The following is a 25,356-nucleotide window of genomic DNA, read 5'->3' as shown; positions in this document are numbered from 1 at the left end:
TCACATTCTGTCGTGTGTTGATACTTTCATCGACGATTTAACATATTTAAAGATTGAATGAGAGATTGAGGTTGAAACATGAATCGTACCGCCGGGATTTTCAGCACTTCATCAGAAAGGAATTCTGAGCATACCTTGTGCAGACTATGCATGAAGAATAATGGTTATTTTTACAACATATTCACTTCCAACGTAGCTTGCAGAATGACTGTGAAGAATGCTATAAATGGTTTACTCGGGTTAGAAGTAAGTGGTTCGATATCTACAAGTTATTTATTTTTCTTTGTCATATTGCTTTAGTTATTCCATGTGATCAGCATCATTTCGCACTTCTCCAATGTATAGCGTGTTGATTTCTATCTTAGGTTGCTGTGGGAGATGGCCTGCCCACCACCCTGTGTCCACTATGTTTGAAAAAGCTCACGGAATTCAGTGTTTTCAAAATGACTTGTTTACAATCGGACGCAAAGCTGAGAAAACTTTCTGGGAGAAATTGCTTTAGGGTGAGTACTTTCGTTTATTCTGTTTTGAAGACTGGTGCATGGCATGTTTCGGAAAATGTTAAGTGAGAGTCTTTGTTTTGTGTCGAGAGCAGTGAGAAATCAAGTTGAATCATCAGTTGTGGATTAACTCAAAATTGTGATTTATTATTCACTTGATGCCACAACTTAGGAAATAGAATGATATATGACTTCTTGAAGGTGGTAAATCCAACTTTATTTTAAAAAGTGCTTTGAGTGGAGATTAAAAATAAATAGATCATTATTTTTGTTAATTGATCATACTGGACTACTTTCAAGGCCGTCGTATATGGTTGACGGAGTAGTGAAACTAGCCCAGTGTCCCGCAAGCCTTGTTTCTCAATCTCCATGCAATGTGATTTTTACCTTGAAGTTGGTGTTTTTGGTGATGATAAGTAAAGACGTTTTGTTGTCTGATTCAGCTATGTGCTCGTAAAATAATTATGTCTAACAAAGTGGGGCAATCAAATTCGTCAACTCATAAAAGGCTATGCACCCGCAACGCAATGAAACCATCTCTTTAAATATTTGTGCTCACTTGGGTAACCGAAGCATGTTAAAACGAACGAAAAAATCTCTTACTGGTTCCTGCTAATCGTAATTGTGAACTTAAATTCAGCTGAAAATTAGTGTCCAATCATAGGCTCAACTACACACACACAAAATGTGAATTCTTGAGGTTTCTTTTATTTTTAATAAAACATACAAGCTGACAGTTCAAAAACTTCTCTCGATTTTCACGGCTTGTTATGCGAAAAGATTAGAGGTGCAATGTATATAGAAGTGGCCCAGTATTTGAAATTAAGTTTCAGCTTTGAACTTGATAGTTGCAAAAAATGTCATTACTAACGTTTTAAACTATATACATAAAATTAAACACAATGAGAAAATGGATGTGATGTATCTTTTGAGTAGCAATTTGTTTAGTTTGTTGGACAGTTACTTTGTTACAGGGTAATGTTTACATTATTATTTTAGCAAAAATGTATGTTGATATGAGAACATTATATTTGCTAGAACAATCTATGTCACTTCAGCTATTACAAATAATTTCGTTTTTGCGTAAAAATAAAGTCGCTTTAAATAATATATTAGTTAAAATTGCATTATGCGTTTGAAATTTTGGTGTTTAAAATCCCTAGGTTTTTTCTTTGAATACCAATTAAGAAGATCACTGAATCTGATATTCTGCATATTTTTGGGGTTGTTGAGGAAAAATTTTTTGTGCTAAATTTACACTGGGTATTTTGATAATTATGATAAATTTTGAGGTCTGTTTTTTATAACTTCAATATTTTATTCATATAAGTAATTTTGTTAGAAATTTAACTTCTTTAGTGATTCTCTGTGCAGGGAATGGATTGGTGTTCCACTTTGTAAGTAAATTTTGTTTAATGAATTAGTTGTTTTAGAATTTTTTCTGATAAAATTTCAACTCAATACAGGTTTCTTTGGCGAAGAAATTTTTCACATAACTCTAGAGCTGAAAAAGCATGTTAGCTGTATTTACTTTTTACCTTACTAAGCGATGAGATTTAAAAATATAAAAATCTCCTAAATTAGTAAGGTTTCGTCCACCAGATGATTGAAGTGGACTTGTCAGAATTCCCTAGATTCTCATTTGTCTTCTTCGCTATGCCGTACACTATTCAGTGCATTGGCTGTTCAGGCATTGCTCTCTTGCCCGTTGAAATTGGTCCCATATATCTCTAATTGCTGTCTCTTATTTGATGTTTTCAGTCCTAGAACAATTTTTTCTCCTCTTTACCGCTTTTCTTAAGTCTCCCATCCAATATCAGGCTGATGATTTCATACCCTTCTGCCTAAGATAGTGGCCAAAATATGAGATACATCTCTTCTCTCCCTGGGTTGGTATTTGAGTACATAGAAACAGGAGTTCAATTACAATAGAAATGAATCAAAAACATATTCCACATCAAAGATTCACATTTAAAGACACATATGTTGAAAAAATTTGTGTATTTTCTTTCTTCCATGCCTCATGTATGTTGTAATACGGCCAATATGTGAACTGATTATACCAAGTATTTTCCTGCCTAATTTCGTTTCAGCAGCATAAAAAAGCTTTTGAGTTTTGGATTGAGAGAAACATGTCAAGCTTTACAAAAATGCTTGGATATCACATTGAAAATCCTATTTTATCAATAGTACGAGTAAGCTTCATTTTTTGACATTGAAAGAGGTGAGTTTATCACAGTTACTTTCTCCACAGAGTATCCAATGGGATGAGACAGCTGATGACAAGTTGGGGACTCCTGCTGACACAAAAGACTTCATTCAAGATGAGGTAGATGGCACCTCACATCTCACTTGCTCAGCCCAAAGGACTGAAATATACATTCCTGTGGAAGACTCCCAACAACTCGGATCTAATATGTTGGTAAGTTTTATTCTCATCCACAGTGAAACCTGAGTTTAATGACCCTAAGTTGTTGACATTTACTCGGTTGTTTTACATAAGTGGCTTTGTGCTGTGTATATGGATGCATTTCTACAGGAAGTCACCTTCGCTTGTGGGAATAGGGAGACCAGATGCCATGAGGTGAAAATGCAGGGCAGCTCCCAATTAAATAGGCAATAAGAGGAAAAGTAGGCCAATTGAAAAATGATGACAATTTCATAGTTTGTAACAATGAAATAAATTTGCAGTATGATTTTATATATTTTTCTGTGTATCTATTTTTCTCGAGGAATTTATGTATTTGTATAAGCTAGCTAGCTATTAGCACATTCATTGCGGATGCGATTTTCAAGAAGGTCGTCAGAATCGGTCGATAAAATAAGAAAGAAAAAGAGGGAATTTTCCACAACATACCTTCAGTTCAAACAAGGCTATTAACATAAGGCGTGCACGGTTCGAAAAAGGGTTCCTTGCTGGAGGTTATATGCACAATCAAAAAACTTGGGAATGGCTATTAGTTTCTTATGAAGACGGAGAATGGCCTCCTGGCCCGACTGGCAGAGCACTTGTATTGACAAGCCACATATATTGACTTGGAAGGGACTACGTCAATTGGCATGTTCCACACGGAATGTGTTAAAAATGAGGTAAGGAGAAAGTAGGCAACTTGAAAAATAACGGCAACTTCACAAATTAGAACAGTATAAATTAATTAGACCTATGATTTTGTAATATTTTGTGGAAAAATTTTTCTCGAGCTATATTTGCATTTTTTACAGCTCGCTAGGTACCTGGTAACAGATTAACTATGCACAAAATCATGATTTTCAGTAAGAAGGAAAATGTCTCATTTATAAAAAATCCACCCGGATACCAGACGAATATCCCAACTCTACCCAGTGGCAGATGTTTTATGAATAAAAATGCCTGTTGGCTCGGCCAGACATCGAGTGAGAAAGGATTAAAAGGAAAGGATGTATGGAGGATAAGCAGGGGACTTGAAACGTAATTGTAAATTCATAATTAAGAGCAAAAGAAGTTAATTAGCACTGTGGTTTTGTTTTTGTTTATGGATCTAACTTTTCGAGCAATTTTTGTGTTTTTGACAATGCTAAGTTTTTAACTTTTACTGAGGCCATGTTCCAATCCACCGTAAATGCACTTGCACTCTACTCAGCACTTTTTGATGGTCACATTTGGGAAGTGATGTTGTCACCTATTGAGATTCCAGTCCACAACGGTCCTGCTCTGAAGAGTGCATAATCGAAGAGCACAAGAGAGGGCAAGGATTCACCCTTACTTGCTCTTCAACACTTTGGCTATGACCACTAGAGGTAGAAATTTCTGTTCATTATGTGAATTTGGATAGGATATGATTTGAGGTGGTGAATTGGTTCTTTAAATTGTTCATAATGATTAGAGTGGATATTAAATCCAAGTTGATCTAGATTACATGTGAATCTCTGTGTCAAGTGGCCGGGAAAATCGGAAATTGTGATTGAATTTTAAGTGTCTGGAATTATGCATGAATTATTCTTGAAAATTTCCTCCAGCCTGGCAGTTAAATTCATTTCAGGCATAATTTTTAAAGTTCAACGCCCATTATCTGGTGTAAAAAGTGTTTGTCATAATCGTAAGTGCAGTAGCTGAGTGGAATTTTTACAGCTGCATCGAAACATCAAATGTCAGACAAGACTACAGAATCGAAATTCCTAGCACTATTGTCTCAAATAAGATTCAAAAAGTAGTGGAATAGGACAGGTGGCATCAGCGTCTAGTCATGATGTTGAAGTAGCTTCTTGACTTGCATTGAATAAATTGAAATGATTAAATTAATATGATTATGAAGTGTGTGTTAACTGATCCATGCCTTTGCCTTATAAATGTCTTATCTATCACAGAAATCACGTAACATCAACGTGAAAAGTTTCCCTGGAAAAATCGCAAATAACAAAAGAATTTTTCTGTTTTGGTTGGCTAGACACCCTAAATTTTTCAACTTACTGCATGTGAAATGTTGTGATGGGTAGCTATTCACAGTGATTAATATTTTAAATTTTAAGTACGCATTTATTAAATTGTTTTCTGTTTTAAAACCACTTAAATTTTTCTGAACCTTATGCTTTACGAAATTGGTGTCCAAAATTAATAAATGTATTGTGAAGTGTAATGTTTACAGTTGCATCCACTCCTTATTGTCACTGCTGTATTTTATATGTTATCACTTCCACATTTACATTTAGTGCAGTAAATATTGCAATAATTAATAGACAACAGCAGTAACATTCTCTTAACGCCAAAATTCACTAGTCAACTTTTTTCAGTTTTGAAATAGCCACTGTACAGTGGTGGTGGCACCACTTGCAGTCAGAGCAGGAAAGAGCAAAAGAGCCGATAAGAGTGTTAGAGCACAACAACATAGGGTGCACCCTATGGATTGGGACACGGCCTGAGGCAATGTTTAGTTTGTTTCTCTCGGTGGTCCACTGGGTTGAAATTAGGGAAAATACCCTTTCTGCAGTTGTATTTTACTGTGGTAAGCTTAAGAAATATTCAGAAATTTTGCTGAGAGTTCTGAGTGGCTATTAACACATTTATATTCTTATAATAATTGTTTTTAAAAGAGGAGGACTCTTCACCATTCTTAAAAAATCTTTCCTGGCACCGTATCTATAAAGGATGACATGTCTGGACCAACCCGGATGTCTGGTTACCCTATATGAAGGCGTCATCAGTAGATTCTTTCATTTCATTTATGTACGTGATAGCGCATTAACGATATTCTTATGTATAACATCACAGATGATAGACCATAGAAAAGACTAAACACAATTTTAATGAACCACTCAATAATAAATTTAAAAATGTATAAAGAATTCCACATCAATGAACCAAATATATAGGCATTTACAATAATATTAATGTTAAGTTATGAAATTGTCCTCGTAGTAGAATTTTTAAATTTGAGATTGTGTTCTTATTGACATGTCCAGATTAATCGGAAAATCTGGTCACCCTGTGTGTGACCATCAGTTGCACAACATGAGGCAAAAAGTGTAACCGCCCTAATCTACATAGGCATGTGTGTGGATCATAGCTTTCTAATACCACCATTCTTGTGAGAGAAATGTCACACATCCCATGGAGGAGTCCCATGGTGGACTGTCTCATTTCTCCTTTCTAGCCTATTGTTTTTGCTACAGCGTAGATGAATGTCAAGATTGCTCTCTTTTTCTTCAATCAATCATCGTGCTTGACCTCAGCATTGGAAGTAGCCAGAATCCTCATGTAGCTTTATTATATGTAAGGGAAGCGTAATTAAGACCCAAATTCAACTTTTTCATTTAGTAATTGAATCTACAAAAGATAGGTAGATAAAGCATAAAAATAGTCTTTAATAGTAATTTAAACATGAGGAAGCACATTTCCTTTATGTTGCATGAGTGTGTGTGTCTCTGAACCAAGAAACTATTGCACTGTCCCATCAACTCTCACAAAGAGTTTCCTTTGCATTGTGTGAGTGCATGTGACTCTATCGAAGAAACCCTAGCAAAGCACCTTCATCCATCGCAAACACTTCCTCTGAGCTGAGTGCATGTAATGGGTTCCCGGTTTAGAGGCTCGTGTTGGTCATTACTATGAATTCTTCCATTCCAGCAAACCAACACAGTATTTGTTTTGACCTGCTACTTGATCCTTAGGTTATGGCCGTAAGAGAATATTTTCATGTTTCAGGATTGAAGCTGTAGAGCTCGCTTTGCCTTTTCTGTAGCACAATCTGACGAGTGTACAAAAGGTGTAGTCAATATTGTGTCTTGTATAGGGTGGAAATGCTAGAACACATGCACGAATGCATGGCTGTGAGATGGCAAAATAGCTCTTGTTCTCATGCCGTTCATACATTTGTTCAGTTCCTCGCCATTTTAGAGATAATGCCACTCCAACCTGAGCAATTCGGTGCCGAGTGTAAAACAGCCTTATCAAAGATTTTGTAGTTTGCACTCTTGAATCATTTGGATTTTTCCGTCGTTGTGCCATGTCAACTACATCGATACCCATAGATGTAAAAGAGCCAACAAACAAATCAGTCAATGATCCAGAGTGTGGAATTTTTACTGCTGGAATGGTATATGCTTCTTTCCTGTCACTAAATTTCCTTAACATGACGTTTTTTGTTACATATCTGTAGTTTTTGGTGAGGAATACCTGTAGTAGAATCAAATATTTGATGAATAGAATTTTTTCTTCCATGGAATGTCTTGATTTGCTCATATGAAGGAAAAAAATTATTAGAGTTATATTTAGAAATTGTTTCGTAACTGTCTTTAGGAGATAATGTCATGAAAGACTTCTTGAAATTCTGTCTATTTCAAAATGGATTCACAGATAATGAGGATTTTACTTAACTCCATTGCAAATAATGGGAAAACACTAATCTCTCTGCACCTATTGTTTTGCTCTGGTCATTTTTTGAAACAAATATTAATGCACTACAAATGAAAATATAAATTAGGCTTCTACAGGATGGAATAGTGTCTTTTTTATGTTGTCCCTTGACTATTTTGCAGTTTACACTATCCATTGGTATCATCCAAGATGCATTCTCATTACTAGAATAAGAATTAAAGTTCAAGGCATATGACATCACTGCCTTGATTCCAACATATGTCTAGTGTCTCGATGATAACATGGTAGTTGTGATGTGAATTGCATGTGATCACACTTAATTACTGTGTACATATTTGCATGCCATAAATCATTCAAGAGTATCTTTCCTTGACCTCTCATAGGTGAAGAAAGTTTAAAATATTTTGGTACATATTATGTCATTTTAATGCGTGGTGAACTTTTCTTCCTAGGCTCACTGATGTATAAATTTTTCAGCTAACTACATACATGTAATGGTTACGTGTGCCTAACGAAGACCTTCCTAGCTACATACCTTGGTATTCACTCAAAGTCCTCATTATCAATGCCTACTTTGTACTTACAACTCCCCTCATGGCAGTAGCCTTTGTAAAGTTGAAGTTACTATTTTTAGTTATTGCATTGCAATCATCACTTTCTGATGGCAATGATGATGTTTTGTTTCTGGGGAAACAAAGCTGTCCACGTTAACGAAGCAAGAAACTTAAGAATGCCTAGTTAAAATACAGATGTGGTCGCTTCAGGCAAAGGGTGTGACATGGGTTCACAAAATTTGCTACTTGGGCCAGTGATGGTAGACAAACATAAGTTTCAAGGGAAAATGATCGATTAATAGACATTTCATTTAAAATTTTATATAGGGTGATAAAATCCATGCAATTGAAACCATTTAAATGCTAATTATTGTGATCCTAAAAACACTATTGCATATTTCGGGAAGAAACTGTTAGCTCAGCACTCATCACCCCTTCATCCAGAAAGACATATTTAGCCTTAATTTATCTATTATTTGAAAAAAAGCAGAAATACGTTTTGAAATTCGTGTAGGGCAAGAAATAAACCCTATAAATAGGCAATAACATAATTTTTGATCGGTAACATGACTTAATTTGCTGCTTATTTCATTCTATAAAAACTTCTTATTATTTAAGCATTCCATCATACCATTGTTGTGGTACTTATGTTCACTGATTAGTTTTTAATCTCTGTCTCACATTCAATATCACCTAACTCCACCAAAAGCCAGTTTACTGAAAAATAAAGCATTAAGTAATTTTGGATGGTACTTAGCGTGAGATTCATGCACCAATGCTGGTCATTGTTGTTATCATTGTAAAGAGTAGGTTCTGAACTTGGCTAAATCAATATAAAAATTAGGGTGTGTTTTTTTTCCATTTTAATTAACGGGAGACTTGCTGCATGATTTTGTTTTGATCAGTGTTTTAGTCATACCAGGGTAAATGAAGCGAACGGTATAGACTGAATTGACAGGTCTCCTCAGTGGTTAACTGCAGTTGATCTCTCTAGTCTAGAGCTGGAAGTTTTCACTGCTGTTGAAGATCGTGTTGCTTTAATTTCAGTTTGATCACATAATGTGTATTTTTTTCTCATTACATATTCCAAAATTATTGTCTACTACACGGATTAAATTGAGGTTAGTAATTTCATTTTTGGAAATATTATTTGATGCTTTCCCAGCAGATAATGTGGGCAAACTCTTCTCAGAACTCTGATCAGGATAATTTATCCATATTAGCCTATGTTTCAAGCCATAACTTGGGGCTCATTCTCAGGGATAAATGTTTTTTTATTTGTTTGTGATAAAAGAATATTAGCAGCCCTGTGGATAAGCCCCGACTCGGAGCCTGAAACGTTTGCCAGCATGGATAAAATGACCTGGTGGGAATCCCAAAAGTAGTTGACTCAACTCAATTTCTGTCTGCTTTGCCCCTCAGTGGATGTTATTCTGAGCAGTAGAAGAAAAAATAATAAAGTAATAAGTAAAGTAATACAGATATATGAATCAATGAACGAATTCAAAGGTGACCTGACTCAGTATTTAAAAAGGAATGCTTCCTACTGCATTGGAGAATTCATGCAGCCATTATTATGTTTGTAACATGCATACAGCCTGCTACAGCATCCACAGCAGCGACTCAACACCTATGTCCGATGCAATTGCTGAAAGTACCTCAGAGAATTTTCTTTTATCAGAGGCCACTCAAGCCGGCTGCACGCACGCACCAATGTAATTGGCCACTTTCGTTATCCTCTTCATTATAACTATTTACCTTCAAATAAAAAAGTGGACTTAGATGTTACTGCATTGTGTGTAAGGTATACAAAGATGTCAGAACATTTCTTGGTTAACAGTAGAAACAGAACTATTAACGCTTTGCTCTTGCCCAACATGTGGCCTTATGAGAAAAGTCTTTTAGGCCTGCTTTCCTCGGTCACATGACCGACCAGTAAGTTGGCCATACACATCCGTCATTTCATAACAAGACATCAGTCCTATCTACTTGATTGGTGGGGGTGATTTCTTTGCCATGCTTTCTGAAATGACTTAAAAGATGGTGCAGCACCGATTTTCCACTCTGGTTGCATAATGGGACCTAACTATAAAACTAAGGAATGATGTCTGATAACTTTCAGGTGTATTGTCAGGGCAGTGACTCAAGTTAAATAAACAATTGTTATTGTCAGCCAAGTTGTGTCGGTTCATTATTAATCGCCACAAATACTTTTATATACAGCCAAAAGTAGAGCCATAATGTCTATAATAACTTCAGAATTGGTCTGTACATGTTAGTGATAGGTACAAGGCAAATATCATCATTGATGTAAGAACTTACGTTGCATAAACAAGGTTCGTCATTTTTCAAGGTTTTTCACTTTTACCTTCTGTAGTTCAATAAATCACTTGTCTAATGGTATTGTGAAAATATGTTTTCTATGATTAAAGTAAGGGAGCAGCTGGTTTCTCAAAAGCACACCTAGTGTTAAACATATAAATATTGTTATATGTTAGCATAAGCAAGGAGCATGCATGCCACTTAGTATTATTATTTTATTTCAACCAATTTGTTATTTATTTCACTTGATGGATATGACGTGGTTGTATTATTACTATTCTGCTGTGTTCCTGTACATTTTAAAACTATTTATGTGAGCTTTTCTCCCTCTATATGCAGAATAACGTAGAAAAGTAGATGACAACTAGCCACCGTGTTTTTTAGGGTGTTAGGCATGCAAGCCTTAGGAGCTGTTTAGTTAAAAATTTGGCCATATTTAGGCTTGATTATGCACATGCAGGGCAACAACAGTTTATTCTGGGGCTGATGATGTTCCTAGGGTCAGGTAGCCCTGCAATGTTGATTAAATAAATGGCCCTTATTCTACATAAACATGAAGAAATGATGATAATAGCTTCATCATTATTGATTGATAGAATTCAGGACTTGGAAGTCCTATTTTACATTCAAGCTGAGGATACGCAAATATTCCGAGGCCTGGATGCTTGAAGGCCACCCATTTGGGATTCGAACGTTTAACTTCTGAGTTGGAAGGTGTCGAATTTACCCACTTCTTCTTTGGCTAGCACATTGAGAAGCATTCCACACCAAGTTGTGGTCAGTATACTGGTCATGTCAGCCATTTCATTTTAGGTTGTCACTAAAATCTTGTGCAAACACGAATTCAGCCAGCTTGAGTGGTCTCAGGTGAAAGAGGAGATTTTATTGTTATTATTTATAATTATTTACATTTTTATTTTGCCCCATTGATTGGCACCCAGCATTATCTTCTAGGAAACTGTGAAGGAGGAGAATGAAGACCCTCTCAGTGAAGGTAAATATCCTGTGATGAACACACCGGACCCAGCTGGAATGTCAAGTAATGATTTGGACCCATTGGCAACTGATGACTTGGTAAGTTCACTTTTTCCTTGTAAAGCATAGTTTTTTTACCATAAAAATTTATTCCTCCAAAGAATAATCCAATATCATTTACCATAGTAAAAATACCTTTTCCCTTCCTTTATCAAATGTTAATTAGTAAACTTGAGGCGTGTTTTAAGTCTTCATTGAAGAATTCATGGTTACTCATCATATTAGTTAAAGAAAAGCTTCTTGGCAATGTTGGAATGCTAGTTTTTGTCTACAATGTACGTTTCCTGACCTATTTTGGTTGCTCTTTCAAGGAAGATCAAGGGAATCAAGGTTCCTTAAGTTTTAGCCCACAGGCCCAAAAGTTTTTTTAACTAACAATGAGGTGTGTCGTTCTTGACAAATTCATTCAAAATGAATGGGACATTGCACTGAACAGAATGGGGGCATACAGCTGCTCTGATCACTAACCTCTGCTCACTGAGCAAGTGATACCATCTTTGGAGAGGGTATTGGATGTTGGCAAACCAGGTTGGTTGTTGAGAGGCATCAATTATTTTCTATGAGCTGATTTTGATGGAGCATGTTGTATATTCAACTTTGATTGAATTAAAATGTAATTATTACCTTTAAGGGATGAAATCAACATTTTTGTTCTCCACCTGCACATGTAGACAAAAAGTTTTGGTTGCCAATGAATGATGTCATGAATCCATTGTGTCTCAAAATATTGCTAATGAAGTATCTAGTAGGTTAAGATGGTGAAAAGTGCCCCCTGAGCTTTTGAAAAATTAAAAATATATACTTAACATGCATCAAAAATTGTGTCCCCAAAGTTTCATGCCTCAACTATGGAAAATAACCCCAGGAAAAATTGGAACGCAATATTAAGTTTTTTAACTATATATCCAGTGTTTGTTTGCAAAATATTTTTTGTTTAAAAATGTTTATAATAGTACATCATACCATCATGAATTTTTAAAAAAAATTTTGACGGAAAACCATAATTTTACATAAGTTTGAAATTTTCAAAATTAAATTAACAATTTTAGGTTATATATATTAATATATTAGGTTATATATAAATTTTAGGTCATATGTATAAAGAAATATATCGTCTGCCAAAAATAATTTTTTCATATTCATGACTTTAAATAACCATGAATCATATAAGCCAATTTCCTGAAAGCGTGAGAATATGACTGAATATTCGGGGACCAGTTTTCGACGAAGTGATGACACTTCATTATTTCTGATGCCAACAATAGGCTTTCTCTAATGCTTAATTTTTCAATCGGTGAATGTTAAACAATACAGACAAGTCACGTGCAGCTACAAGAGGGAAAATTATTCGGATAAACTACTAAGTGAGAGACTGGTGTCCATGAATGTCCAATGAATTTTCCGCTGCATATAAAAGTCTACATACGTGTCCATTGTCAAGGTTAGTCCACCTCTGAAAATAGGTGGGGCATTTGTAGGATCTCATCTGTTGACACCTGGTATTCGCTGAGACAGAAAAGGTACCAGAGTCATCACATTGGGAAGGAGTATTGGTGGCATTTTATCATGAGAAATGTGAAATTATTGTGTTCCAAAGGAACCAGGCTGCTGCCCTTTGCCCCACAAAGTTGAGTTTTTTAGGATTCCATTTCCGAGTTGAGGAATGTGAGGAGATATGATCTCCGATAGTAAATGGGTGACATTAGGTATGGTGATGTTAACAATAGTACAGCAAAAATTTCCTCGTAACACTATATCTATAGTTTTTTCGATTAAATAATTTCTCCTTTCTATGAAATGTATCATATAATGGAAATCTTATTTAAAATTGTTTTTTAAAAGTAACAAAATATTATTTTGAGATAAAACTTAGTTACTCTAACATATGGATTTATTTTTAAATTGCATACCCATTCTATTATTTTTTCAAAACTTGGTTTTTAACTTCAGTAGAGTATATCTCAATTATTATCAAAGCAAATATATCCGTTTTAATGATCATTCATGCCTAAAAGGAGGCAGAATATGGATAAAAATGTGTAAGGCATGGCAATCTCAGCAAGAATATACATAGATACAAGACGTTTATTGAAACAGCTTAGTTTATGAAGGAATTTCTAAGGATATTATTGCCAAGGTCTTGGCTAATGACTTGGCACAACATTACCCATACAAAAAAATCTGAGCTGTGGCTGTACTAAAGCTGCACTGTAACTGTGCTAAAAGGGTTGTACTGCGACTCTACTTAGACTGCACTTGAATTGAAACATCACAGTACAGTTACAGCACGGTCAGACTGCAGTTGTCATAGCACAGTTTTTACTGTAATACTCTCCCTGAATCAATAATTGACAGTCTTGATGTGGCTATTGCATTCCCTGTATATCTTATTGAAAACAAGAAGCGGAATTAAATCAAGATAGGCCAATTAGCAGAGATATATAGTTCCCTTTTTAGGTGTTTGAAGATTGGTTGCCTGATCCAATCAGAAAACCGCAAAGAGATAACAGTGGCCAAAACGACTACACTCATTTGAATATTGACTAGCCTAAGGATAGATAAACCATATTCCTAACAGACACTCACTGAATTTGATACGTTCCATTTCCTTAATATGAACAAAGTTTATGGTACTAAAAATATTGCTATTGAAGCACTTAGATTCTATGAGAAAAATTGACAAATCCTATTCTGCACATCAACCGGCACTCAACATCAAAACCACCAACATTTACTTCAGTGATACTTGTCTTGTTGCCACAAATATGCCCACCTCGATATTTTTTGTTGATGAAGTTTCAGTACTAATTCCGTGGAGCACAATAAATGACAATAAGATGTGAAAATAAAAGAAATTTATTAAATACAAATATACTCATGATTATAAACATAAAAATGAAAGTCTAGTTAAGGCATGGCCACTCAATTCATTTGCCTCTTTGGCTTCCTTCCTGAAATTAAAAGGAAAACGCATAATATACTGATATCTAATAAAGTGTTACGTCAACATTTGACTGTTTAAATTTGTCTGAATTTAATTTTAGAGAAGTTGAGGACTTACCCCCAGCAGCAGAGTATCAATAAAGATAAGTTTTTTTTTTTCAACTCTCTCGTGCTTTGCAAGGAGTAATTTGCGAGTCTTTGGAATCAATCGTGGAAAGTTGATTCATCACGAACCACACGGATTTCAGCAAAATCGATGATATCACTTCACCTGCAAGAAAAATTCCCAGCTAAGGAGCTACTTTTGATGTAAATGAAGTAAGGTTCACTTCTTCACGTTCTTAGCGTCAATCTTACATCGACGCATCCATTTTACAGCGTAGAGTTCAGAGGATTAGAGCACGTAAACAAGTAATGTTACAACCGGTTCAACACCAATGCTGTCTAACAAAGATGGCTGAGAATCGGCGGATGTTGTTCTTTTGAACACACTTTATTAAAATAATAAGCAAGATGGAGCTATGCATTGCCGCAGTATTGTCAACATAAATTTTTTATATAATTTATGCATTCATTTTCTCATGGAAATGATAGTTGATCGTAATATTAAATAATATAGGAAATACTTTCTCCCGTCAATGACTAGTTTATGTCCAGCCCTGTCACAATCCAGTTTGAGCCATAGTACAGCTCCAGTCATGTAACCCAGCCCAGTCACAGTGCAGTCTGAGCTCTAGCACAGTTCAAGCAAAGTGATCCAGCGCTGTTACAGTACAGTTCTTCTCTAATTCTAGCTGCCGTAGTACAGTCTAGTACAGAAAAGTGTACTTTGACTGTGCTAAACACAGAGTTTAGTCCAGTTACAGTGCAGATTTAGTGAAGTCACAGCACAGATTTTTTTGTATGGGTAGGTATGTACGAGTGTAGTCAAAATTGCATAGTGTCAAGTGGTGAACCGAAAGAATTCAGGAGAGAATTCTCTTTTGTGGGATGGTAGAATAGACCTTGCTACAATAATAGGCTTGGATTCTAGCAATTTCAACACATGCATCCAATGCTAACCTGAGCAATGACTTGCCCCATGAAAAACGATCTTCTTGCATATTCGAAAAGACCATATACCAATTATCACCACTTCTGTCATATCATCGCACTTTAAGGAAATTGGATCAAATGCTGGTGAAAACTTCATGGATATTTAGACTCAGGAGATATGAAAAAATAATTTTTGGCAGACAATGTATTTCTTTCTATTTGAAGACTAACTTAAAGCTTTACGGCATGGCTATAACCAATAATTACGATTAATCTAAGTTTGATAGGCATTGTTTATGTTAATCTTTATTCTTAATAAATAACATTACAAACTGATCAGCAATCATTCCTCTCAACAATCAAATCAAATATCCTCCTGGAGTACAGAGGTGCTAAAATTGCAAGTCAGTTATTCATTTTTTTGACTGTGTTCCACCAATTTAAAAATTTGAAAAAATTTAGGATTATACTTTGATGTAGGGGTAACAACATAGGTGTATATTTGTGACGTGTCTATTGTTTCCTAAAATTTGTAATTTCATTTTGAATATTTCAAACTCATTTAAAATTCAAGTTTTGCAAACAAAAACTGGAGATATGGTTAAAAAAAACTAAAATTTGTGTTTCAATTATCTTGGGGTCAATTTCCATTGTTAACCCTAGAACGACGGACTGGGTCCAATGGACCCAGTTGGTAGTTTTGAAAGTTTATAATTATGTCAAAAAATGCACGAAACTCATTTTGACGCCGTAACTTTTCCTAAATGTATGTCCTCTAAAACATAGCAGGAAATAACGATAATGGGCTCATTACATTTTATAGTATACTACAAAGTTACATAGTGGACGGACTGGGTCCTTTGGACCCAGTAGACTATTTTCAATGCTATGGGTAATTCATTACAACTTATCAGCAATTTTCTTATTTACCTTGTATTTTTGGGAGATTCAATGTTTATGGAGTTATAAACAAAGTCGTTGGCGATACCGATTGCCAATTCGTAATTTGTGCTAATGAACATTCATAAAAATGGGAAAGGTGGGGTGATATTTCTGGTAGAGGGAATAATATTATGCTTCCCTGCAGTATTAACTTCCAACAAAATAATTTTATAATAATAAAGACGTGAAGAAATATGTTGAGGAAGTAAATACAATGGAAACCATCACTTAACTCAGCCTAAATTCATCATAAACTGGTAACATTGTGGAAAAAATGTTTAAGGGTCCATTGGACCCAGTCAGGCTACTACGCGATAATTTTTTTTCAGTTTTCCTAGGGTTAAGGCCTGAAACTTTGGGGAACACGTAATGTTTGACACACGTAAGGTGTATATTTTTAATTTTTCAATAGCTCAAGAGGCACTTCACCATCTTAACCTGCTATACACTTATTTCTTCCTTCTTCAGAAGATTTTCCTATGTCCAATTGAAAAGGCAGAGTAACTTGTCCCATATTTTGTTGGTCAATAACTTTCTCCTTCCTTCCTCTCTGAGGTCAGAATAGCGATTCAGGGAATTATCCATTTGCGCATACATTTGATGTTTTGGTTGTGATCTTTTTGCTTGTACCAATTGGTGAAAACCCATGTCAAGGAAGTGTTAATTCTCTTTTTTTCTCAGAGTGGCATGGAAACATGTGGGTCCCCTTGTGTAAAAGCAGATCAGATCAGTGATGATGGAGGAGGATATGTGCACAATGATAGCACTGATGGAGCCACAGATGACCTTGTGCCCCAAGCCTTTGCTCAGGTAATCATCATCATAATAATATTTAAGTTAGTCCAGTGATTTGTTTGGACAAATAAAGGATATGTCAATGAGCATGTAAGATACAAAAACAGTGCAAACGAAAAAAAATGTTTGTATGAAGTAATTCATTTTAATTACAAATATACTTTTTTGCAACATACATGAACACACAAGTGTGAGGTAGTTTAGTCAAATTTTGGAGTAGAGTTAGTCATGCTGTTTAAGTAGACATTTTATCTATGAGCTCCTGCTATTTTATAAATGGTTCTAGGGACACAGACAAGGATACTAAACATCAGATTCAAGAAAAATTCACCATTATAAATTGACAATAAGACATCAATAACTATAGCTTCTCTGATAGAACCGAAAAGCAAGTATATGTCATTTTTCTGTGGAGCTTCTAATATTGTTGCTCCAAGGAGACTTGATTATCATGTTTTACACTCAGATAAGGAGGACTGAGATTTTGTGGGATATACATCAACTTTTACTGAGAAGTGTTACTGTGGAGCTGGTTGCATAAAATTTTGAGGCACATGCATTAGTAAACCTTAAAATTTCGTGAAATTATTAAGATTACTGCTTTAAAAAGTTATATTCCAATGCTTAAAGTAATACACATTTAATACAGTTGCTACCCATCATGCACCCCCAAAAAAACACCAAAAATGAAAATGTTATGATAATATTATGTTCATGATCATTTTAGGCTTACTTCTTGTATGTTAGGAGGGGTTTTATATCCACTGTAATTTAGGTTAGATAGGCAGTGGAATAATTAAAACTAGCAATTATTGTTTGCATGCAATGAATGCTCCTTTATACTCCTTAGCTATTTATTACCTGGCTCACTACAGAATAAAAAACTTTGTTATACCGACATATAGAATTACAACTCCTTGGATCAGCCTAGGAACCTTGGTAGATGAAGGAATGGTAGGGTAAATGTCAAAAAAGCAGGGACTATGATTATCTCCTGCAAAACGCAGAAGAATTTGAAATGGCTATCATGGAATCCAAGGTTGGAAGTAAGTCCAGGCATTGCTGTAGGATGAAGTAACAATATGATGCACTTTAGTCAATTGAGTAACCACATCTCATCCATGTCTCAGCCAAGCATGCTTGTATTTTTCTGTACTCTTGTGTGTGATTTTCCGAAAATTGAATCTTAAATCTATTTTTTAAAGACTTAAAAGAATTTTGAGAGTGGTAAAAATATCTAGTAGTTAAAATCCACCGAATACAAACACTTTTTTCTTGCATAGAATATTAGTCAAAGTAAACAATAAAAAGGGCAACAATATCTTGAAGTGATTCCATTTACACCTTAATCTCTGTCACATTAAGGCATTAGACAAATATTTGTTTTCACAGTAGTATTGATCTTGTAATTTTGATTAATCCTACATTTTCTTGATAACATGAGTTTTTTCATTCTTTTTCGAGTACTATGATAGAATATTTTACTATTTATTGCATGTAAATGTATAACACAAGCTGTTAAGATGTGAATATTACAGAAGAGTATGTTTTGAGGTGGTGTGTAGATATTTATCAATGCTATAAATAGGAATCATTATTTTTTGTGAACTCTCAAAGCTTTTTCTATATTTCTGTATCTCTGTCTTTAATGATGCTAATTTTGGACTCCTATGCAGGCACAGGCATCAACATCTTCCCAAGGTGAAGAGGTGGATGCTGAAGGCACAAGAGCCATTGTGATAGACCTAGACACTCTGCTGGTTTTGACCAAGAAAGAACTATCTCCCAAGGAGACTGATGCCACTGAGGTATGCATGAAATTCACATTCAATTAAATTAATGGGTGAAAGTGATGTTTGGGAGAAATCTTCAATTTCAAGTACTGTAAACTTGGGCTTTTGAGCCCAGATTCTGGAACCTTAAACATTATGTTGGTGGTTGTTTTTGGCAATTCCTGCGTAGGTAAAATTTTCACACTCAATGTTTCACTCCTACTGGGAGCGTTATCAGGGGAATGGGAGGGAAACCGTTCTCGTCCTGAGCTTATATGTTTCATTCACCCAATGTTGATCCTCTTTTGAATTTTCCTGGAAGACGATAGCCGTTGATCATTATATTTGGCCAGGAATTTCCATATGCGGCTGAGGTTATATCCATCCTCCCTATAGAAGTTGATTGTCCTTTTTGCTATCTCGACTGATTCACATATAAGATGCAGATGGTATTCTTTCGTCTTTGCCAATACCCATGTAGCGTTAAACATTATTTATTACACAGCAATTCCTGAAAACAACCGCCAACATTGATAAAGGAAGTTGTGAAAATCTTCATACGAAACTTAACCATTATTTTCAAAAATACGCACAATGTATTGTAACCGATGCTGCTTGGCATAGTTCTTGGGTAACTTAAAATAAGCGTTCACAAGGCAAGGAGAACTGATTCAATATCGTGTGAAAATATCTGTGTGTATACAATTATGATTGAGTGGAGTGTTGAGTATTTCCCCTCCCCACACGATTCCCCGCTTTCCTGATGTTGAGGTTTTTATGTTATGTGTACGCGACCAGTGAAATGTCCACAATTTTCCCAGTCCCCTTCCTCCAAACAACACCTGTGAGGAGCGAATGGAGGGTGACGGAACCTGCACCCCTTCCTTCTACAAAATGACAAAATGAGAACATGCTTCAACAAACCCCCCTCACCATAGTAAGGATTCTATTAAAACCTACTTATAAGAAAATAAAACTCTCTGGTTAATAAAATACAGACAAATTGCAGCTTGAGGAGACATATGGACCCCGGCTTCAAGTTTCAGCCAAAGGCTATGCCCAAGGGCTGATGGTGTCTTGCCTGTCAGTTGGAGGAGAGGTAAAAAGAGAAGAGAATCGTGGAGGTTAGACTGTGAGGTGAAGATTGGCAGAGAAGAGGAAATAGGAGAATGGAATGTTAGATATCCCGGACCATGAGGAATAAGGTCAACCCACGATACCTTGATTGAAATATTCTCTCAGCCCATGGTGAATGAATGTGCTGCAGGAGCCATCCAAGGAGGTCATCCCCATCCATGATGGAGAGCCGATAGGTAAATCTGTTATCCCACATGACTTCCCCTCAGTTAAGAAGATTCACATAGAAATATCCTTTATAATCAAGAATAGAAGAACTAACTCTGAAGAAGATTTGTTGCCCTGCTATATTTGTACCTTGCCTTTGTTTATTTTTTTGGCCTGCCCTTTCACCCCAGAAAGGAGTGTATATTTTAGTATTTAGGACAGCATATTCTTGGAGAGATTTTAGGATTAGGGTTGGTGTTGTCACTTCATTTGTTTTTGTATTCATGCCAGAGATTCCCAAGAATGAAACATTTTTGTTTCATTTTTTATTATCTTAGAGATATCACTTGTTTATGGTAAATCTGAAATATGCTTACTTTCAGCTAACTGATACGGAGAACGGAGAGCTGGTTCAGAATCTTACAATGGCAATGGAGTCTGTGACGGAGGCAGTGGGTGAGTGCTCTTAAGTTCTTGAAAATGACTCTTCACAGAAAAGACTTGTAACTAATTCTGACATGGGAATATGAAAACACCTAATTTCAGTATTCAATCAAATTTTGAATTTGTATTTATTTCATACTCTATTTCTACACTCTATATTGCTAGAGCTAATTTTTTGTCCATATCTATTTAGTTCACTGAAAATATTATTTTTTTATTTGGCTTGACTCCAGATCCTCGGCGTGACAACTGGGCACTTAAATCACTGGACTAATACTTATTCTTTGCAAAGTGGCTCTTATACATGAATATATTTGACCTGTAAATTTTGAACTGTATTTCAGCTTAAACTATTTGGTTATATAACCCCATATGCAGGCTAATTCAAGGACAGCTCCCAATGGACTATATAACACAAAAAAATTTTATTGAATTCTGAGACCCTGTTTTTGGACGCTCCCCTTGTGAAGGATGTAGCATCTATATTTGTCATCTATCTTTACTTTCTTTAGTTTATGATTTATAGTTCTGCTTCAGAATGTGGTCAGGTTGGCAAATATCTAGTAAAATTTTCATCATGCTTCAGAGACATTAACCAATATATGCAGTCATGTGATTTCGTATGGGAATTCCAGTGTACTATACATTACACTTTTGTATTTAAGACTGGGTAATAAAAAAAATTCCCTATAAATCACTTGTGATGAATACTAAGCATAATATTCCAGCTATGTACTATGTCGATTGTGGTGTCCATACACAAAATGAACATGGAACTGCTGAAATGACCTCAAGTGGTTTTTTCAGTTTTAAAAGTGATGTTCATTTTTGCTTTGATAGACGCCCCAACCAATTCATTGTTTTGTGCTCTTTGCAACTGTCCTTTAATAGGCCTAAGAGTTATTATTGAAAAAAGTGAGATGTGGAAAAAAACTGATTTGGCTAAAAATAAGCTAAACTAAATATCAATACCTTGTGTGCAGAAGTTATAGTTCTGCAGAGTAATGACAGTGGATGACCAGGCCATGCTTATTTATTCTCGTTTGCTAAGATTTCATGGTTATAGCTTCATCCGAATTGTAAAAGGTAGAACAGTGAAATACAAGGCATCGCCATCTTTAAGGGTGGATATGAGAAGTTTGAATAATTTCGATGTAAATTTAACTTATAACTGTTAATTTTATCTTTTATTAGGATGTTCTTGTGGTATTTTGTGCATTGCTTCACATTTTAAGTACTTTGAGTTTTATGAAAATTCACTCTGGACGTATTGCAAATTTAATTATTAATGTGATGATTGCTGCTGAAAATAGGTAAATTATAAGGGAAGAGATAGGAAATTGGATAATGGATGCATGTGGATAACCTGGACATCAGGTATCTTTGCCAACTTTCAGCAGGGTCAGCCACTGAAATCAAACCATTGTATATGGCCCGAAGATGGAGTAGGGAAGTAGTGTGGGGGTAGGCTACTGATGTTACAAAATGTACTGTCTGCCTGTTCAGTGTGCCTTTGCATGCAAAGCCTTTTATCAAAATTTTGGATGCGTTGTGCAATCAAGACAATCTGTTTGTTATTTTAACATTCTGCATACTTGGTATGTTCTGATGGTTTTTGAAACCAATCCATCCTGAACCATCCAGGCTCTCAAACTAAGGCTGGAAGAAAGAGATAATAGCGGCACTGTGAGGGCATATTCAAAGAGAGAGTCAGAACCCTTTCCACTCTTCTCACATGGGGTGTCCATTAACTGAAGCCATAATATAAAATTTCGGATCCAGATCCGATGCCCTCTGGACCTTGGGATCCAATATATCTGATGAAGGGCATTAACTGCAGATATTTGGATATGGGGCATCCCATCTGGACATGCCTAATGTTAATCTAGGTATGAGAACTTGAAATCCCTTCCTTAAACTTGAAATAAGTTTAAAAATAATGTAAGGTATAGTGGTTAGGAAAGTTTTGTTAGAAATAAGGAGGTGTGCCCCGAAGAGAATGTGATCTTATTTTACTGCTGTTGTTGTTTTTACAGGTATTTCTTTTTTTAATGTATGTTATCCTGAAGATAAGTTTTCATAATATGCCATATTATACCCCCTTCATCTTCCTCTTATTGATTTATTAAGCTGGCAATGATTTTTTGTGAGCTTTATTTACCTTCTGGCCCTCTACTTCCTTTACATTTCTTTATTGCATATTGAAGCTTTGTAATGTAAGAAGGTAATTGTTTTTATAATGATTATTGTTTCAATTCAACATAATGTGTGTGCATGTTATTTTTAAATTGAGTTTATGATTAATTCTGTGCATGAAAAAGTGCATTGAGGTCTTTTCTGGAGTAGATACTTGAGGTTAGCATGCAATATTTTGCTCAATTACTCTGAGGAGCAGTGCCACTTTGACTTTGATAATTTGTTAAGAAATGTACTGAAAACACCATATAAAATTAACTGACACCTTGTTATGTGATAAGCATTTAACCGAAGGATTGGTTAAAGCAGCTACCTTGGTATCTGTCTAAAGGTTCTTATAAAATAGTTCAGCGAATCATAGATTTCATTCCTAACTATTTATTTTTAATGTGAAATTCTTTTCTAGAGTCCCCAGGTCCTGAAAGAGCCTCAGCCTTGTTTGCAGTCCTTGAACCAAAGATTAGAGCATCAAATTCAAGAAAAGGAAAGAAAGTGATGGATAAAGACGTTAAACAATGTGATACCTTGCCTGCTGATAAAATAACGTCGTGTTCAATTCCTAATGATGGACGGTTACATTCGAAATATAGATATGCGTCTAAAATCAAAGGGGATAGAGCAACAATGACTATTGATGGGAAGAGAAGTGGTTGTGATAATGCAGACACCACAAAGTTTTTGAGGAGCACTGATAATGGGAAGAATGACCCCAAGGGAGTCACACGGGAAAACAAAGTGAAAAGTATTAGCATGAGCAAAAATACTGAGAAGGGTGCCAGTTCAACGAAAAAATCTTATCATTGCTTCAACTGCAGAGATGCTTTTAATGTGAAATATGATCTCATCAAGCACCTCGAGATTCATTTCAATTCTGGTAATTTGGATATTGATTCAAAGTTGTCAACTGGTAAAGATTCATCCCTCAAAACCCCTGTCTCTAGAAGAGAAAATAATAGTTCTTGTCAGCCTCTTTCCTCCAAAAGTTTAAATCAGCTGATGTGTAAAAGGCAAGGCGTGAGACAAAAAGGAAATAGGCTTCTTAAGGATAACTTTGGAGGAAGAAGGGAGAATAAAAATGTGAGGGAAGTGAGGAAAAGCTTCATTGTAGATAGGAAATCATGCACAGTTAGTACACACACAGCAAAGAAGTCTTATTCCTGTAGTGAATGTGAAAAGGTTTTCTCTGAGAAAAGCATCCTTGTGCGTCACATTCAGACTCATACGAAGAAGAAACTGTATTCATGCAGTGAATGTGAAAAGTCTTTCTCTCGTAAGAATACCCTCGTCCGTCACATTCGGACTCATACGAAGGAGAAACCTTATTCTTGCAATCAATGTAATAAGTCTTTCTCTGAAAAGAGTCACCTTATCGATCACATTCGGACTCATACGAAGGAGAAACCTTATTCCTGCGGTGAATGTGAAAAGGCTTACTCTCAAAAGAGTACCCTTAATCGTCACATTCGGACTCATACGAAGGAGAAACCTTATTCTTGCAATCAATGTAATAAGTCTTTCTCTGAAAAGAGTCACCTTATCGATCACATTCGGACTCATACGAAGGAGAAACCTTATTCCTGCGGTGAATGTGAAAAGGCTTACTCTCAAAAGAGTAACCTTAATCGTCACATTCGGACTCATACGACGGAGAAACCTTATTCTTGCAATGAATGTGATAAGGCTTTCTCTCAAAAGAGTTACCTTGTCTCTCACATGCAGACTCATACGAAGGAGAAACTTTATTCTTGCAATCAATGTGATAAGTCTTTCTCTCAAAAGCTCACCCTTGTCCGCCACATTCGGACTCATATGAAGGAAAAACCTTATTCTTGCAATGAATGTGATAAGGCTTTCTCTCAAAAGAGTTACCTTGTCTCTCACATGCGGACTCATACGAAGGAGAGACCTTATTCCTGCGGTGAATGTGATAAGGCTTTCTCTCAAAAGAGTAACCTTAATTGTCACATTCGGACTCATACGACGGAGAAACCTTATTCTTGCAATGAATGTGATAAGGCTTTCTCTCAAAAGCGTTACCTTGTCCATCACATTCCGACTCATATGAAGGAGAAACCTTTTTCATGCAATGAATGTGAAAAGTCTTACACTTCCAAACGTAACCTTGTCTGACACATGCAGGTACATCAGAAAGAATCCTTATTCTTGCAATGAACTTTCTTTTAATAGTCACCTTTTCTTTCATTTGCAAACACACTTGGCTAGGTCTTAGTTGTCTTATTTATTGTTATTCATTAGCAATCAAGGTAAATAATTCTTAATATTAGGAGTTCTTCTTGTATGAAATTAAAAAAAATACCCCACAATGTTGATAATGATAAAAATAGTCAAATATGTCTGTGACGTAATTTCATAATTGTTCAATTTAATTTATTCTGTTAAAGTTTCAAGTACTAAATAATTTATTCCTGTATATTTAACTTCTATTTTTTTACTGGTAGAAAATTATTTACATTTAAATATAAGCCATATATTTCAACACTTGCGATAAAAACTCGAGGCACTTTGTCTCAAGATTAATTTTCAATGTAATCAATGTCAATTTTGTGATTAATCCGTGTTTAATTGTGTAATCGGTGTTAGTGGATATAGTGCTTCTATGTAATTTATATGCAAATATTAAGTTAATAACAATTTACGATTGATGAAGAGAGTGCTGCACTGAA

At 35.5% G+C, this 25,356-nt stretch overlaps 1 protein-coding gene across 1 annotated transcript; it reads left to right on the top strand.

The window, feature by feature from the left end:
• Nucleotides 1–469: 469 nt before the first annotated feature.
• Nucleotides 470–25,356, top strand: LOC124173227 (zinc finger protein 37-like). The gene is made up of 7 exons (XM_046552756.1): nucleotides 470–503; nucleotides 2,755–2,922; nucleotides 11,181–11,300; nucleotides 16,863–16,991; nucleotides 18,653–18,784; nucleotides 20,416–20,488; nucleotides 23,079–25,356. The coding sequence occupies exons 2-7, from the start codon at nucleotides 2,917–2,919 to the stop codon at nucleotides 24,800–24,802; spliced, it is 2,184 nt and encodes a 727-aa protein (XP_046408712.1). The 5' UTR covers nucleotides 470–503; nucleotides 2,755–2,916; the 3' UTR covers nucleotides 24,803–25,356.

The sequence above is a fragment of the Ischnura elegans genome (genome assembly GCF_921293095.1).
Source record: "Ischnura elegans chromosome 13 unlocalized genomic scaffold, ioIscEleg1.1 SUPER_13_unloc_4, whole genome shotgun sequence".
NCBI classification, from domain to species: domain Eukaryota; kingdom Metazoa; phylum Arthropoda; class Insecta; order Odonata; family Coenagrionidae; genus Ischnura; species Ischnura elegans.
The sequence above is the reverse complement of the archived record's forward strand: the minus strand, read 5'-3'. Positions and strand labels throughout refer to the sequence as shown.